This window comes from Leucopleurus acutus, assembly GCF_964270905.1.
Source record: "Leucopleurus acutus genome assembly, chromosome: 13".
NCBI classification, from domain to species: Eukaryota; Metazoa; Chordata; class Mammalia; order Artiodactyla; family Delphinidae; genus Leucopleurus; species Leucopleurus acutus.
Genome location: NC_139155.1, coordinates 64,536,506 through 64,552,155, shown reverse-complemented (window position 1 = coordinate 64,552,155; position 15,650 = coordinate 64,536,506). Strand labels below are relative to the sequence as shown.

The 15,650-nt window shown below is 47.1% G+C and overlaps 1 protein-coding gene across 1 annotated transcript in view; it reads right to left on the bottom strand.

The window, feature by feature from the left end:
* UBE2L3 (ubiquitin conjugating enzyme E2 L3) overlaps positions 1-15,650 on the bottom strand; it is a 43,682-nt gene that overhangs the window by 3,257 nt on the left and 24,775 nt on the right. Inside the window, exon 3 of the mRNA XM_082853241.1 lies at positions 2,600-2,786. Coding sequence (XP_082709367.1) covers positions 2,600-2,786 — 187 coding nt within the window. The remainder of the gene's footprint in view (positions 1-2,599; positions 2,787-15,650) is intronic.

The window sequence follows — 15,650 nt, the reverse complement described above, 5'->3', positions numbered from 1 at the left end:
CTCACTGTACATGATCAGAGACTAAAGTCTATAAAATTTCCTTGTTTTTGTTCTTTCTGACAGTTTGTGATGGAGGATGTAAACCGTATCTGTAACTCGCCCCTTTTCATGGGGACCCAGTGGGCTCCATTCTCAGAGTAAAATGTGACCCATACCTTCCCCCATACATGAAGGCGTACAATGCAGTGGTCTTCCATGGATTGTGCTATGAAGGGTAAGTTTATTAATCTTATCCTGTTTATTGTATGAGTCCTCTTTCTAAAGTTTATCTACTTGATTTGTTATAAGACAGCAAATGGGTATGGGGGGACTAAAACATTTGATTTATGAATCTGACTTTTCTGTTTATATAATTTTGTTGCTGTGTTGTTTGGTTCGTATAGAGGTCAGTATTATACAGGCTTCCTCACTGACTATATTTCATATGGCGAATCTCTTTCACCACCAAACAAAGCCCTTGCTCTGTTGATAGATATGTACCAGAACCAGACACACTGCTGAGGAAAACTCTGTTTTTACATCCCTTCTTCTGGTTATTGTTATTATCGCCAACTCCTACCACCTTTCTGTATGATACAGGTTTGCCTTGTTTCTTGACTTTTCTCCTATTTTTGCTCAATTTTTAATGCTTCTTTACTTTCTTTTTAAAAATTGAGATATAATTCACATACCAAAAAATAAACTCTCTGAGAAGTATGCAATTCAGTTGTTTTTTAGTGTATTCACAAAATCGTGTGACACCACCACTATCTAACTCCAGAACGTTTTCATCATCCCTAAAAGAATACCCACTCTCCTTAGTAATCACTTCCTAGACCCCTCCCCCAGCCCCAGGCAAACACTAACCTCCTTTCTGACTATAGATCTGCCTATTCTGGACATTCCATATACTGTTGCTTCTCATTATTTGCAGTAGTTATCCACTAAAAATGTTGCTGTGAATGCTGAATTATAGTGAACCATGAGTGACCCGAGGAATGACCAGCTATAGAATCACCCAGCTGAGCCCAGTCAACCTACAGAAATAGAAATAATAAACTGTTGTTAATTTAAGCCACTAAGTTTTGAGATGGTTTGTAATACAGTAACAGGTAACTGAAACACGGGGGACACGGTGTCAAGTGCCAGGGACGACATTCCTGAAGTGTGTGAGGATAAGGTCAAGGCCATGCCGGACGAATCTACAGAATGATCTAGAGAGAAACCCGTTCTCCGATCACAAAACAGCAATTCTGCCCGGTGCTGCATGTAGAACAGCACCGTGTTTAAGATAAAAGTTTTAACTTCAAAACCTAAGTCAGCAAGTACAAAAGAATGAAAAACCTCTCTTAGGTTTATCTGACTATTTGAAAAAAGCACCCACAACCTGGAAAAGCAGAGCATGTTGGCTGCTCACTGAGACCTGAAGCTGAAAACAGGACTGGTGCTGCCACAGCCCTCTTTGGCAGCCTGCCCTGTGGGCAGAGAGAGGGGCAGAGCACAGGTACCTGCGCCCAATTCTCAGGTGAGGGAGGAGACCCGTAACTCTCTGTGGTCTGGCCGCCTGAGCAAATGCAGCAACTGCAGGCTTACACACAGAGCTAGGAGTTTGTGTGCTTAAGAACAACTCTGTCAATCTTTTACAGACATCAGCTTGTGCACGACCAAGCACCAAGCCCCCTGGAGACCCCTCCACTGTGACTCCACGCTTGGTACCCACTGCTTTCTGCTGCTCAGCTGTGGGAGCCTGGTGGATGCCTTTCATGGTGGATGTTTCAGTGACTCTTTCAGGGGTTCCACTGGAAAATGACTGTGTATATCAGTCACCAAAAAAAAAAACAACACCTGCAGCCTCTCAAATTCCAGCCTCATCCATTCTCCTTAATCTAAAAAGGCCGTAAGTGGTTCAGGGAGTTACTTACAAGAAAGCCACCAAAAATATCAGGTTAGGATTGCAAAAGAAAATTCTAGAATTAAGAATAAAAACTAGACACAGTCTATAACAAAGTTTAGTCACCTGCCGGGGAAAAGAGGGGGGCGACCACAGTAGTGAATCAAGTACTTTTCCCAGAAAAATGAGGGCACCCAGACCCAGGGACACACAGGGAGTTCCAGGCCCGCTAAGGCTGACTGTGTGCTTTCACGTGGGCACACTGCCCTCAAGTCTGGCCGTGCCCTCCCAAGACACCCCAGCATCCTGTGGCCTGCCACATGGCTCCGGCTCAAGCCCGCAGGCCCTCAACACCCTCCCTTCCCCCTTCCAGTCTGAGTCCATGTGCTAACTGCTGTGTGAGGCCACTTCCCCCCGCCCCACGCAACCCACAATCCTCACGAACACTCCCAGGGACAGGGTCACACCCCTCCCTGCATTGGGAGTGAGCGCTGGTCTGGTCTGTCTGCGCGGGTCCCCCTTGGGCTGCGAGCACAAGAACACCTGCGTGGGCTGAAGCTTAGCTGAGATGCGCCAAGCCCATGGAACAGTGGGACCACAGCAGCCTTCTGTGGACACGGTGGTCAGTGCTATAGGATTTCTCTGGACTCCGTGCGACGTGGTGTCAGAAGGGACCTAGAAGGCCCTGCCCGCAGCAGTGTCCCCAGAAGACACGAGGAGACGCCTTACCTTGGTCAGTTTTGGTTGCTGGCTTCCAGTTTTCAGCACTAATTACCGGCAGACAGACCTGCCCCTTTTCATCAATGTTCGGGTGATAGATCTTCGTTTTAAATGTGATCTTCGGTGGTTTGAATGGGTACTCTGCTGGAAAGTTGATTTCAATTCTGAAGGCCCCTTTATCATATGGAGGGTTGTCCTGGAGGGAAAGGAAAGAGGGCGGAGTGAACCTGTAGCTGAGACAGGAATGTTCTAATTGTTCACTGGAAAAATTACTTTGTTTCAAGAGGTTGTATCAACTGAAGCCTTGTCACCTTCAGGGGAACAACAATCAATCTGTATTTCTAGAGCAACATGTCTGCTAAACTGTGAAAGGGTCTGAGATGGACGCCCTGGCCTCTTTACCTTTTTTTTTTTAATAGACTTCATTTTTTTTTTGAGTAGTTTTAGGTTTACAGCAAAACTGAGAGGAAAGTACAGAACTCCTACATACACACAGCCTCCCCCACCAGAGTGGTACACGCATTACAGGTGATGGACTGACACCAACACATCATCACCCACAGTCCACAGTCTACAGCAGGGCTCACTCTCGGTGCTGGACACTGAATGGGTTGTATGAAGTATTATACCCTATGGTTGGAATCATGCAGTATTTAGCCCTTTCAGACTGGCTCCTTTCACTTAGTAATATGCATTTAAGGTTCCTTTGTGGCTTGTTAGATCACTTCTTTTTGTCACTGAATATTAATCCATTGTCTCGATGTAGTTTATCCATTCACTTCCTGAAGGTCAGCTTGGTTGCCTTTGGCAATTATGCATAAAGCTGCTATCCACAACCGTGTGCAGGTTTCTGTGTGGACATATTATTTTCATCTCCTTTGGGTAAATACTAAGGAGCACAACTGTAGGTTAAGGGTATGCTTAGTTTTGTAAAAAATCACCAATCTATCTTCCAAAGTGGCTGCACCATTCTGCATTCCCACCAGGACTGATGAGAGTTCCTGTTGCTCCACATCCTCGCCAGCATTTGGTGTTGTCAGCATTCTGGATTTCCACCAATCTGACAGGTGTGTAGTTGCATCCTGTAGTTTTAATTTGTAATTCCCTAATGATATGGTGTTGACTACCTTTTCATATGCTTATTTGCTATCTGTATGTCTTCTGTGGTAAGAAGTCTTTTCAGATTTTTGGTCCATTTTATTATTATTATTATTTATAAATTTATTTATTTATGGCTGCATTGGGTCTTTGTTGCTGCACGCGGGCTTTCTCTAGTTGCGGTGAGCGGGGGCTGTTCTTTGCGGTGCACGGGCTTCTCATTGTGGTGGCTTCTCTTGTTGCGGAGCACGGGCTCTAGATGCATGGACCTCAGTAGTTGCGGCACACGGGCTTAGTTGCTCCGTGGCATGGGGGATCTTCCCAGACCAGGGCTCGAACCCGTGTCCCCTGCACTGGCAGGAGTATTCTTAACCACTGCGCCACCAGGGAAGTCCCTGGCCCATTTTAAAATCAGGTTCTTTGTTTTCTTGTTATTGAGTTTTAAGAGTTCTTTGTACATTTGGGGTTAACAGCCCTTTTTCAGATAATGTCTTTTGCAAATATCTCTTTATCTTTTTTGAAGGTATGAAGAGTTACACCAGGGGTAAATAACAACCCAACCCAGACCATACCAAGTGCTGAAAGGCCAAAGAGGTGGCCACAGTTCCAGAATAAAGCCAGCACTCAGCTGTACGGCTGGCCCCTGAGGAGCTGAGCTGGCCCCTAGCTGGTCGCCAGGTAGGGCCAGAACCATGCCCCACCCCTGTGTCCTTAGGACCACTCAGAGAACTATCCCTCAGGGCCTGCACACTGATGCCCCAGGAGCCTCTGAGAGATGCCCCAAGAGAAAGAGGCCAGCCTCTCTCCAGCTCTGCCTCCACATCCAGAGCTGAGCCAGCCCTCCAGTCTGTGGCCTCCCAGCCCTGGACTCTAGCTCTCCAGGGTCCCAGCCCACTCAAAGAAGGCCCAGCTTCACTGAGTGCCCAGGAATGCACAGCGCTGCCTCCTCAAGCCCCAGCGTGATGAGATATTCTCCAGCAAATAGGATTCCTCTGCTGGGGAGTGAGGCCAGCACACGTCAGGTCCCCACACTGTACCCTGGTCTATCCCCACCCAAGAAGGGTAAAATTAGGGAAGGCTGAGGGGTGGGAGAGGCCTTCCCAGCAGAGAGGACTAAAAACTAGGACGGCAGGGGCTTGGAGGGGACAGCATGGAGCAAGACAGGAGGCTGGGGCTGAGTTTAGGGGTCTGAACCACCCAATCGAGCAGCTGGATCCATGGTCGGAAGATGAACCTACAGGATGCACGGCAGGAAGGTGGTGCCTCAGGAGCCGGTGAGGGAGGAGATGTCAACACCTCGGGCGCTGCACCTGGGTGAGGAGACAGACCCATGCACACCCGGAGGGGGTGGGCCATGGCTGGACTGGGAAATCATTTTCAGCCCAACAAAACCTTCCCTAATCCTTTCTTTAGGGAACACAGAATTGTCTAGAACACTGTCCAGAAGTTAAAGTGGCAGTGGACTCCTCCCAGGCCTTGTCCTGACTGCTCACTACCTAGGAGAGCTAGACTCACCATTACCAACGAGCCCACGGGGACACGGAGATTTTGCTTCAGGGTTTTAAGAAGGGACCGGCTTCAGCCACGGAAAGAGCCTTCCTGGATGACCCTGGCTGCTGAAACCCACCAGATATGTTCAACCATCACCCAGGACTGACCAACCACCTGGGGCCCGCCGCGTGCTGGGCCATGTGCCAGGAGCTGGAGACAAGGACGAGTCAGGCCAGCCAGGCAAGCCCGGGACATTCCCCAACATCTGTCATGTGGGGGTGACCCTGAGGTAGAAGCCACCCACATTGCATGCTGCACATGGGCAAAAAGTCAGGAGAAGCAGCTCTCTCGCTACAGGACACAGGACAGGCCGAACCTCTCGGCGCCCAGGGAGCGTGTCTTAACTCCTCGGAGACTCTATCCCTGTCCAGGCCTCGGGGTGACCAAAGGAGTGGCTCCAAAACCCCAGGGATTTGTGTGGAAGGGGGTGTGCAAAAATTCAACACAGTACCTACCCTGTGGATAAAGGCCTAAGTGCCACACGTGAGTTTTCCACACATTAGAGTTAAACTTATTCTGTGGGAAGGCAGCTCAGAAACTAGAAGGGGCCTCACTGAGAAAACACGGCTTTGTGGTAGAAAAATAGTATTCAAAATTTCAGGAATTTGCCTCAGATGGTCCTCTCCACAAGCCATGGAGAGCTACCCGCAAGGACAGTGCAAACCTTGGCTCCCCCTGCCCCTCCCGGCTCTCACCCCACCCTCCCCAGGCACAAAGCCACTTTGGAGCAACTAAGGCCAAGAGGAGGCTCCTCCAAACCCCTTGGGCCTTTCCCCCACGGGTCCACTCCTGGCCTGCAGGCAAGCCGGCTCTTTCCTCCCCAGGGCAACCTTGAGGAACCCTGAGACCCCACCGCACCCCACACATCTCTTAATCCACTGAAGACCCAGAGTCCTTCCACCACTGTACATCAGTCACAGTTTTGTGTCACCGTTGTGGCAGCTCTCCCTGGGGCTCAGGGAGGACACCACACAGCTCTCTGGCAGCCACTCCCTGACCTGGCCAGCAGCCACACCAAGTCCCCATGGCGCATGCCCAGCTGGCGATCTGACACCACACGGGACTCGTGGCTGGACTGATGTGGACAGGCAGCTCCTAGATGGATCCACTGATGATCGACCACGTGTGTTGGCCGGTGGAGAACCCTCAGCGGTGTCCTTTCCGCGGGGTAACCCTTCACCCACAAGGAACACAGCCCGGCCTGGCTGCCCCGAGGACGTCTACCCAGGCCTGGCCCAGACCCACCCTCAGGCTGCTTGCCCCGGGGTCCAGTTACAGAGGGATGGGAAGGCGGGCTTCCTTGCGCTCTAACCTTCACAGTCCACTAGAGGGCCTGGTCGAAAGGCAGGAAAAGCTCTCGGCCTCTGAGCACAGACTGTCTTCTCATGCCCTGTAACTGTTAAGTGTTCATTCTCTCTTATCTCTTCGTGGTTGCCTGAATTACCAAGTCTGCACAGTGAGCAGAGTCATCATCTGCTAACTTTGCTTTCTGAAGATGACCTCTTTGTACTGTTTCCAACAATTGGGTTCCTAGCACTTTTCACAGTACAGCTCTTTGTCAATGAATACTCTGACATTTAAAAATTCCATCATTTTCTCTTTGAAAATAAACATTTGTGGAAGTATTTTTAGAACAGATTTTCCAATCTTTCATGACCAAACTACCCTATGAATTACACCTAAATTTAAAATCACAATCTCTAAACCATAATGGAAAAGAATATGAAAAAGAATACATACATGTATATAACTGAATCACTTTACTGTACACCAGAAACACAACATTGCAAATCAACTACACTTCCGTAAAATAAATTTCAAAGAAAAAAACTAAAGAAATTAGGTTGGTCACTAAGTTTCAAAATGCTTTCTTAAAAACCCAATAAAGCACACTGAATATTGCAAAAAAAAAAAAAAAATCGCTGTCTCCAATAAAACGGAATTCCACAGGAACTTTCCCTCCTCTGAACTCACAGGCACCTTTCACGGCATGATTCACCTTCCCTTCAAGAAAAGAAGTAGCTTTATTGTTATTTCTCATAGAGATATAACATTCACACCAAAAAAGTAGTACTAGACATTCCACCCCAGGATAAGGGCTGAGCGTGTCCACAACACAGCCTGCGGCGCACAGCAGTCAGCACACTCCTTGGTCAAGGGACCCGGATTCTGGGAGCGCGGTGCTCTTGGCCGCACAGCCTGTGCCCGCCCACGCGTGGGGCAGATCACTTCGCTTTCTAAGACCCAGCCACAGAACTACTAACGTCGGAGAATTCCTTGTCTGTTGTAGAAAACGTGTGGTGTGGGCCAGCGCCCTGGCACGCGGCGCTCCTGCACACACACGCATGCGGTTTGCTGCTGGCAGCACCCCTCGGCACACCCATGCCTTCACTAGGGCTGCAGCGTATTCCACCATCAGACGCGGCACAATTTCCTTACCCCCTCCCCGTTGCCAGGCGAGAACTTGCTGCACTCGTGAAGAGTGTCTGGACCCAAACGCTTCCTTACCAAAAACATAAAGCGACCACAGGACCCACAACCCCACTCCTAAATACCCTAAAGAAATGGAAACGCTTGTCGACATAAAATCCTGTTCACAAATGTTCATAGCAACATCATTCATAATAGCCAAACAGAGGAAACAACCCAAATACCTATCAACTGGTGAATGGATAAGTAAACTATGATATATCCATTACAACAGAATATTATTTGGCAATAAAAAGGAATGAAGTACGAATATATGCTACAACATGGATAAACCTTGAAAATATTATGCTAAGGAAGGAAGCCAGACACAAAACGTCACGTATTATATGATTCCATTTATATGAAATATACAGGATAGCTAAATCTACAAAGTAGATCTGTGGTTGCCTATACCTGGGGGACTGGGGGTGATGCTAACAAGGGGAGGTTTCTTTGAGGAGTAATAAAAAATGTTCTAAAATTGTGGTGACGGAGAAACAACTCTGCAAATATACTAACAGCCATTGAATAACTGTACACTTTAAATGCATGAAATGCAGGGTTTGTGACTCTCAATGAAACTGTTAAAAGGAAATCAAAGCTAACTCAGAAACAGGGTTTTCGACTGAGGACAGTGTTGTCCCTCCTGGAGAGGTTTAGAAATGCCTGAGGTTGTCCCAATGACAAAGGTGGCTACTGGCATCTAATGAACAAGAAACAGAGACAACCCTGCACAAATAATCCACCTGCACACACCAAAATGTAGTTTCCAAGGCTCTCTGAGAACTACAAATTCAATAACTTACAGAATGTTTGTGGGGCGCCTACTCTGTGTAATGCACAGTGCTAGGGACAGGAAGTGGGAGGGAAACAGATAAAGGTCTCTGCCTGAACCAGAACTCGCTGAGACGACACCCACACCACCAGTTATAAAGCAGAATTAGCCCTCTGAGGAGCCCCAAAGAGAGGGGGGCTGGACCACAGCTGACCCCAACGGACTGTCCAGCCAATGGCTGCTCCCGCTGTCTCCTTGCTGGCAAAATCCCAGTTTTGTTTCCGTCCATGCTGCCCCCTCATTGTGAACCGGGGTAAATCCTGACTGGTCTACACCTGTCCCATCCAATATGGTGGCCACCAGCCCAAGCGCCTATTGTGTACTTGCAACAGGACTCTTCCGAATTTAGATGTGCTATAAGCGTAAAATACCACCTGGATTTGAGACTTTGTGCAAAAAAAAAAAGAATAAACTATTTAGTTAATAATTATTTATATTGATTACATGTAGAAAATATTTTTGATATACTGTATTAAGTAAAATACTTACCAAAGTGAATTCCACTTGTTTAATTCCCTTCCTTCCTTCCTTCCTCCCTCCCTCCCTTCTTCCCTCCTTCCTTCCCTCCCTCCCTCCCTTCCTTCCTTCCTTTCTTCCTTCCTTCCATGTTAGTTCCCTGACCAGGGATCCAACCCACACCCTCCTCGGGCCTTCAGCAGTGAAAGCGCGGAGTCCCAACCACTGGACTGCCGGGGAATTCCCTAATTTTCATTTTTAATGGGAGTTCTGGAAAATTTAAAAGCACGGCTGTGGCTTGCAGTATACTCCTTTTGGACAGCACAGTCCATCATGGTACTGCCCACACCTTGGCCAGTGACAGACCAGGGGTGGCCACGTGTCCTGGTTCTGGATAATGAGAAGTGAGGGGTCTGTGGTAGGCCCCTGGGATGGGCGTCTTTGTTTTTGGTCACACCAAACTACACACACACACACGTGTCACAGATGGAGAAGTCTGAATGGGGTTGGTGGACTGATCAGGGTCCACTTCCTGGTTACAGCACTGCACTACAGTTGCACAACAGGTGAAGGCTACTGGGGAATCTCTGTTATTTCCTACAATTGCATGAAAATCTACAGTTATCTCAAAATAAAAAGTTCAAGGAGAGAGAGAGAAAAGAAGAGACCGTCTCTTCCTTCCGGGAAACTGTGAAGCCCATGCAGGTCTGTGCTCTCCCCTCGCCGAGCCGCTGGATGGCCAGTCCAGAGCCCCTGCCCCAGGACTCTGTCAGGGGCAGCAACTTTCCCTTTTCAAAGCCACGCTAAGTGGGGGGTTTCCTTACTTGCAGTCAAAAGCGACCTCTACTATGAATTGTGAGTGGAGGGAACAGAGAGGAGGGAGTGATTCACTGAGACCAGGGAATAGAGAGCGTCAGGAAGACGCAGGTGCAGGAGGATGACCAGTTGGAAGGGGTACACACGGCTTCACGAACAGAAGAGGAGGCCTCTCTCTCTGAAAGTTAACAAGCAGGTATTTGCCTCAACAATTGTCAGCTTTGAGCAGCCCAGCCCCAGGACAGGGGAGCAAAAGCTCCTCGAAAGAGGCTGGGGCCCGAGCCCAGGTGGGGGAGCCAGGGCCTGTGAGGTGCTCAAAGAACCTGTGAGACGGAATGGCCTGCACGGAGGCAAAGGCAGTTACAGCTTCTGCAATGGGATGTGATCGGTGTACCTGAGGCTTATTCCCAAAAACACTCTGCTCAGCAGAACCTGGTGCGCGAGCCTCGGGGCTAGTGCAGAGGCCAGAGACACTGTGATGGCAGAGAGACTGCGTCCTCTCCCAACAGGCTGGTGGAGTGACCACCAGGGCGGTACGAGGCCTCTCCACAAAACTCAATTTCATTTTAAAAACAATTATTGACACAGCTTTGGAGATGCAAGGCCTCAGGAATACAAAGCTGACTCCCAAGTCTGTGCTTCTGAAGCCCAAAGGCAGAGAAATCCAGGGCAGTCTGACTACACACTGACAAGAGGCAGGCATTTACCAGCTCCTTTTACAAATGAGGGACAGAGGCACAGACAGAAGAAAGACACTGTCGTTGTTGAAACGTTGTCACGTGTGCATGTCTTACCTTCTCAATAAAAGGTAAAACCAGCAGCAGCACCCCTGTAAGTCCAGGGTGACAATGACATGGGTAGGGAGCAGCCCAGGCAAGAAAGGAACTCAACTGGGGATGAACACCCCCCACCAAAGAACTAAGCACTCAAATCATCAAGTTAGAAAAGAACAAAGAGGGACTTCCCTGGTGGCGCAGTGGTTAAGAATCTGCCTGCCAGTGCAGGGGACACGGGTTCGAGCCCAGATCCGGTAAGATGACACCTGCCACGGAGCAACTAAGCCCATGTGCCACAACTACTGAGCCTGTGCTCTAGAGACCGTGAGCCACAACTACTGAGCCCACGCACCACAATTACTGAACCTGCGTGCCTAGAGCCCGTGCTCCTCAACGAGAAGCCACCACAATAAGAAGCCTGCGTACTGCAACAAAGAGCAGCCCCCCGCTCACCGCAACTAGAGAAAGCCCACATGCAGCAACGAAGACCCAATGCAGCCAAAAACAAATAAAATAAATAAATTTAAAAAAAGCAAAGAGCAAACAAATACCAAGGAAAACAAAAGACAAAACATAAAAGCAGAAATTACCATAAAAGCAAAAATTAGCAAATCAGAACACAGAAAAAAGAATGAAATTTCTACTTCTTGATACATGAAGTCAGTATAACCATCTATCAAAATCCACTAAACAGGGCTTCCCTGGTGGCGCAGTGGTTGAGAGTCCGCCTGCCAATGCAGGGGACACGGGTTCGTGCCTTGGTCCGGGAAGATCCCACATGCCGTGGAGCGGCTGGGCCCGTGAGTCACGGCCGCTGAGCCTGCACGTCCGGAGCCTGTGCTCCGCAACGGGAGAGGCCACAGCAGTGGGAGGCCCGCGTACCGCAAAAAAAAAAAAAAAAAAAAAAAAAATCCACTAAACACAGAAAACACAATCCAATCTCACATATGACCACAGATGCAAGCACACTAAAGACTAGGAAATTTAATACACTGGAACATTTAAAAACAGTCCATTGTAATGAAGGGGGAATTAATCCAGAAAGCAATGAGGGGCTTAATTAACAGGCCACTTTGAAAACCCACACCACAAAACCTAATTGACAGTAATATGGCCTTTAATGAAATCCACTCATTCCTGATTAAAAGAGAAAAATTTAGGGTGTAACATCAGCAAAATGGCAAAGCAGGCAGCTCCAAACTCCCATCCTTCCATAGAAACAAACAAACAAAATACTGCAGAAACCGTCAGAACCAACTTTGTCAGAACTCTGGAAAACAGTCAAAGGTTTACAGCAACCTTTGGCTGTGAATGCAGAATCAAGAAAAAGGCAACTAAAACACAGTAGGAAAGCTTTGTGTCGACTTTACTTGCCCTTAGCCTGGCCGCTCCCTGGCTGGGCGACAGGCATCTTGAAGATGGGTGAATGATGGCCACCTCTGACTACCACGTGGGACCCAGGCCCTCCATTCCAGAGAAGCAGAGCAGACCTTAGTCACAAATTACTGTCTGTCTGTTCTAACCAGTCCAGGGCTACCCGGAGGGCTGACACAGGTGCTCTGTTTTGCCTCGCTCAGAACCCACAGAGCATGGGAAAAGCACAGGAACTGCTCAAGAAGACTGTAGGGGACTTCCCTGATGGTCCAGTGGTTAAGACTCAGCACTCCAAATGCAGGGGGCCCAGGTTCGATCCCTGGTCAGGGAACTAGATCCCGCACGCTGCAACTAAAGATCCTGTATGCTGCAACAAAGATCCCATGTGCTACAACTAAGACCCGGAGCAGCCAAATAAATAAATAAATAAAAGACTGTAAGGCCATGAAAAACTCACAGCTGCCTACAGCAAAGGATGGCAGGTGAGACACAACGGATTGCATAAAGCCAAGGAGGTAAAGCCACAGAGAAACCCAGGGATATCAGGGCATTCAGAAGCACCCAGGTACACTGCGGAGCTGAGAAAGTCACACATATGCCTAGGACAGGATACATGCTAAGAAAAGAACTGAGAAGATCTGAAGCTTTCACCACCAGCTAACCATAGGCTCAAGGAAAGCAGGAAGTGAAGAAGGCAGAAATGTAACTGGCCTGGCTACATGTTCAAGAAGTACCCTAGCACGGAACCAATCTGCAAAGACTGAGAGACTTTTTTTAAGCTCCTGGCATTCAAGGAAATTTCAGTCAAAACACTGGTGGAACACAAGAGAAGCCTTTAACACTCAAGAACAGCAAATCCTGCAGGGAGGGGGAGAATCTGATTTCCGCATTATAATATTCAAATGTCCAATTTTCAACAGCAACAACAAAATCACAAAGCATACAAAGAAACAGAAAAGTATGGCCCGTTTAAAGGATAAAAAAAAAAACTGACAAAAACTATTTCTGAATAAGCCCAGACATTAGACTTACCAGACAAAGAATTAAAATCAACTGTCTTAAAAATGCTCAAAGAGGGAATTCCCTGGCAGTCCAGTGATTGGAACTCGGCACTTTCTCTGCCATGGGCCCGGATTTGATCCCTGGTTGGGGGGAACTAAGATCCTGCAAGCTGTGTGGCCAAAAAAACCCCCAAAAAACAGTGCTCAAAGAGGTAAAAAAAATCATGGGCAAAAAACTAAACAAAACCAGGGACTTCCTTGGTGGTCCAGTGATAAAGAATCTGCCTTCCAATGCAGGGGATGTGGGTTCGATCCCTGGTTGGGGAACTAAGATCCCACATGCTGTGGGGCAACTAAGCCCGCACACAACTCCTGAGCCCACAAGCCTCAACTAGAGAGCCTGAGTGCTGCAAACTACAGAGCCCATGCACTACAACTAGAGAAGAGAAAACCCACACACCACAACTAGAGAGAAGCCCACTTACCACAACGAAGAGCCAGCACGCCACAACTAAGACCCGACACAGCCAAAAAAAAAAAACAAAAAAACTGAACAAAGCCAGGAAAATAATGTCTAAACAAAATGAGAACACCAATAAAGACACAGAAATTATAGAAAGGGACTCAACAAAAATTCTGGAGAATAATACAATAACTGAAATGAAAAACTCACTAGAGCAATTCAGTAGTAGACTTGAGCAAGCAAAAGGAGTCAGCAAACTTGAAGTTAGGATAATTGAAATTATCCCATCTAAGGAGCAGAAAAATGAAGAAAAGTGAACAGAGCGTAGGGACATATGGGACATCACCTAGCGTACCAACACACATATTATGGGGGCCCACAAACGGATAAGGAGTAAAGGGGCAGAAAGAATATTTAAAAAAATAATGACCCCAAACATTCAAAATTCCATAAAAGATATGAATCTACACATCCAAGAAGCTCAATGAACTGCAAGCAGGATCAACTCAGAGAGATCATACCAAGATAGTCAAATCATCAAAGGACAAAGAGATAATCTTGAAAGCAGCAAGAGAAGTAACTTGAAAGCAGCAACAACTGATTTCTAACCAGAATGGAGGCCAGAAGGCAGTGGGAGGACACATTCAAGGTGCTAAAAGGAAAAGACTGTCAGCAAAAACTATCCTTCAAAATTGAAGGCGAGGGCTTCCCTGGTGGCGCAGTGGTTGAGAGTCCGCCTGCCGATGCAGGGGACACAGGTTCATGCCCCGGTCCTGGAAGATCCCACATGCCACGGAGCGGCTAGGCCCGTGAGCCATGGCCACTGAGCCTGCGCGTCTGGAGTCTGTGCTCAGCAACGGGAGAGGCCACAATAGTGAGAGGCCCGCGTACCACAAAAAAAAAAAAAAAAATGAAGGCGAGGGACTTCTCTGGCAGTGCAGTGGTAGAATCCGCCTGTCAATGCAGGGGACACATGTTTGAGCCCTGGTCTGGGAATATCCCACATGCCTCAGAGCAACTAAGCCTGTATGCCACAACTACTGAGCCTGTGCTCTAGAGCCCACGAGCCACAACTACTGAGCCCATGTGCCACAACTACTAAAGCCTGTGCACCTAGAGCCCTGCTCCACAAGAGAAGCCACCACAATGAGGAGCCCTAGCACCACAACGAGGAGTAGCCCCCACTCAATGCAACTAGAGAAAGCCCATGTGGAGCATCGAAGACCCAATGCAGCCAAAAATAAGTAAATAAATAAATAATTTTAAAAAAGAAAGAAGAAGAAGAAGGTGAGGGAGTTCCCTGGTGGTATAGTGGTTAAGACTCCACACTCCCACTGCAGGGGGAGCGGGTTCGAGCCCTGGTCAAGGAACTAAGATCCCACATGCTGTGTGGCATGGTCAGAAAAAATTTAAAAATAATAAAAAAATTTTAAAAAATGAAGGCAAAATTAAGATATTCCCAGATAAAAAAATCTAAAAGAGAAAGAGGGAATGAATTCATCACTAGTAGATGTTCTGTAAAGGAAATACAAAAGGGAGTCTTCAGGCTAAACAAAAAGATACTAGACAGTAACTTGAAGCCATAAAAAGAAATAAAGAAAAATGGTTAAGAAACTATACAAGATAATATAAAACCCAACATTATTGGTTATTATACTTTGGGTTTGTAACTTCTCTTTGCGACAGTAACAATATGAGGGGTTGGGTAATGGAAATATATGGGACCAGAGTGTTTGTAACTACTGAAATTAAGTTGGTATTATTCAAACTAGGTTGTTAAAAGATTAAGATGTTAATTGTAATCCCCAAGGTAACCTCTAAGAAAATAACTAACAGGCATACAGAAAAGAAAAGAAGAATGGAATCAAAATAATATGCTACAAAAAAATCAACTAAATACCCAAAAAAGGCAATAATGGAAGAATTTAGGAACAAAATGCATACATGACATCCAGAAAACAAATAGATAACAGAAGCAAATACTTTCTTGTCAGCAATTACTTGAAATGTGAATGGAATAAACTCTCCACTTAAAAGATGGAAATTGCCAGAATGGATAAGAAAACACAATCCACCCATATGCTGCCTATAAGAGATTGACTTTACATACAAAGACACAAAGAGGTTAGAAGTAAATGACGGAAAAAGTACAAGACACAAAGGACATTATATATTGGTAAAAAGTTCAATCCATCAAGAAGATATGACAATTATACACCTA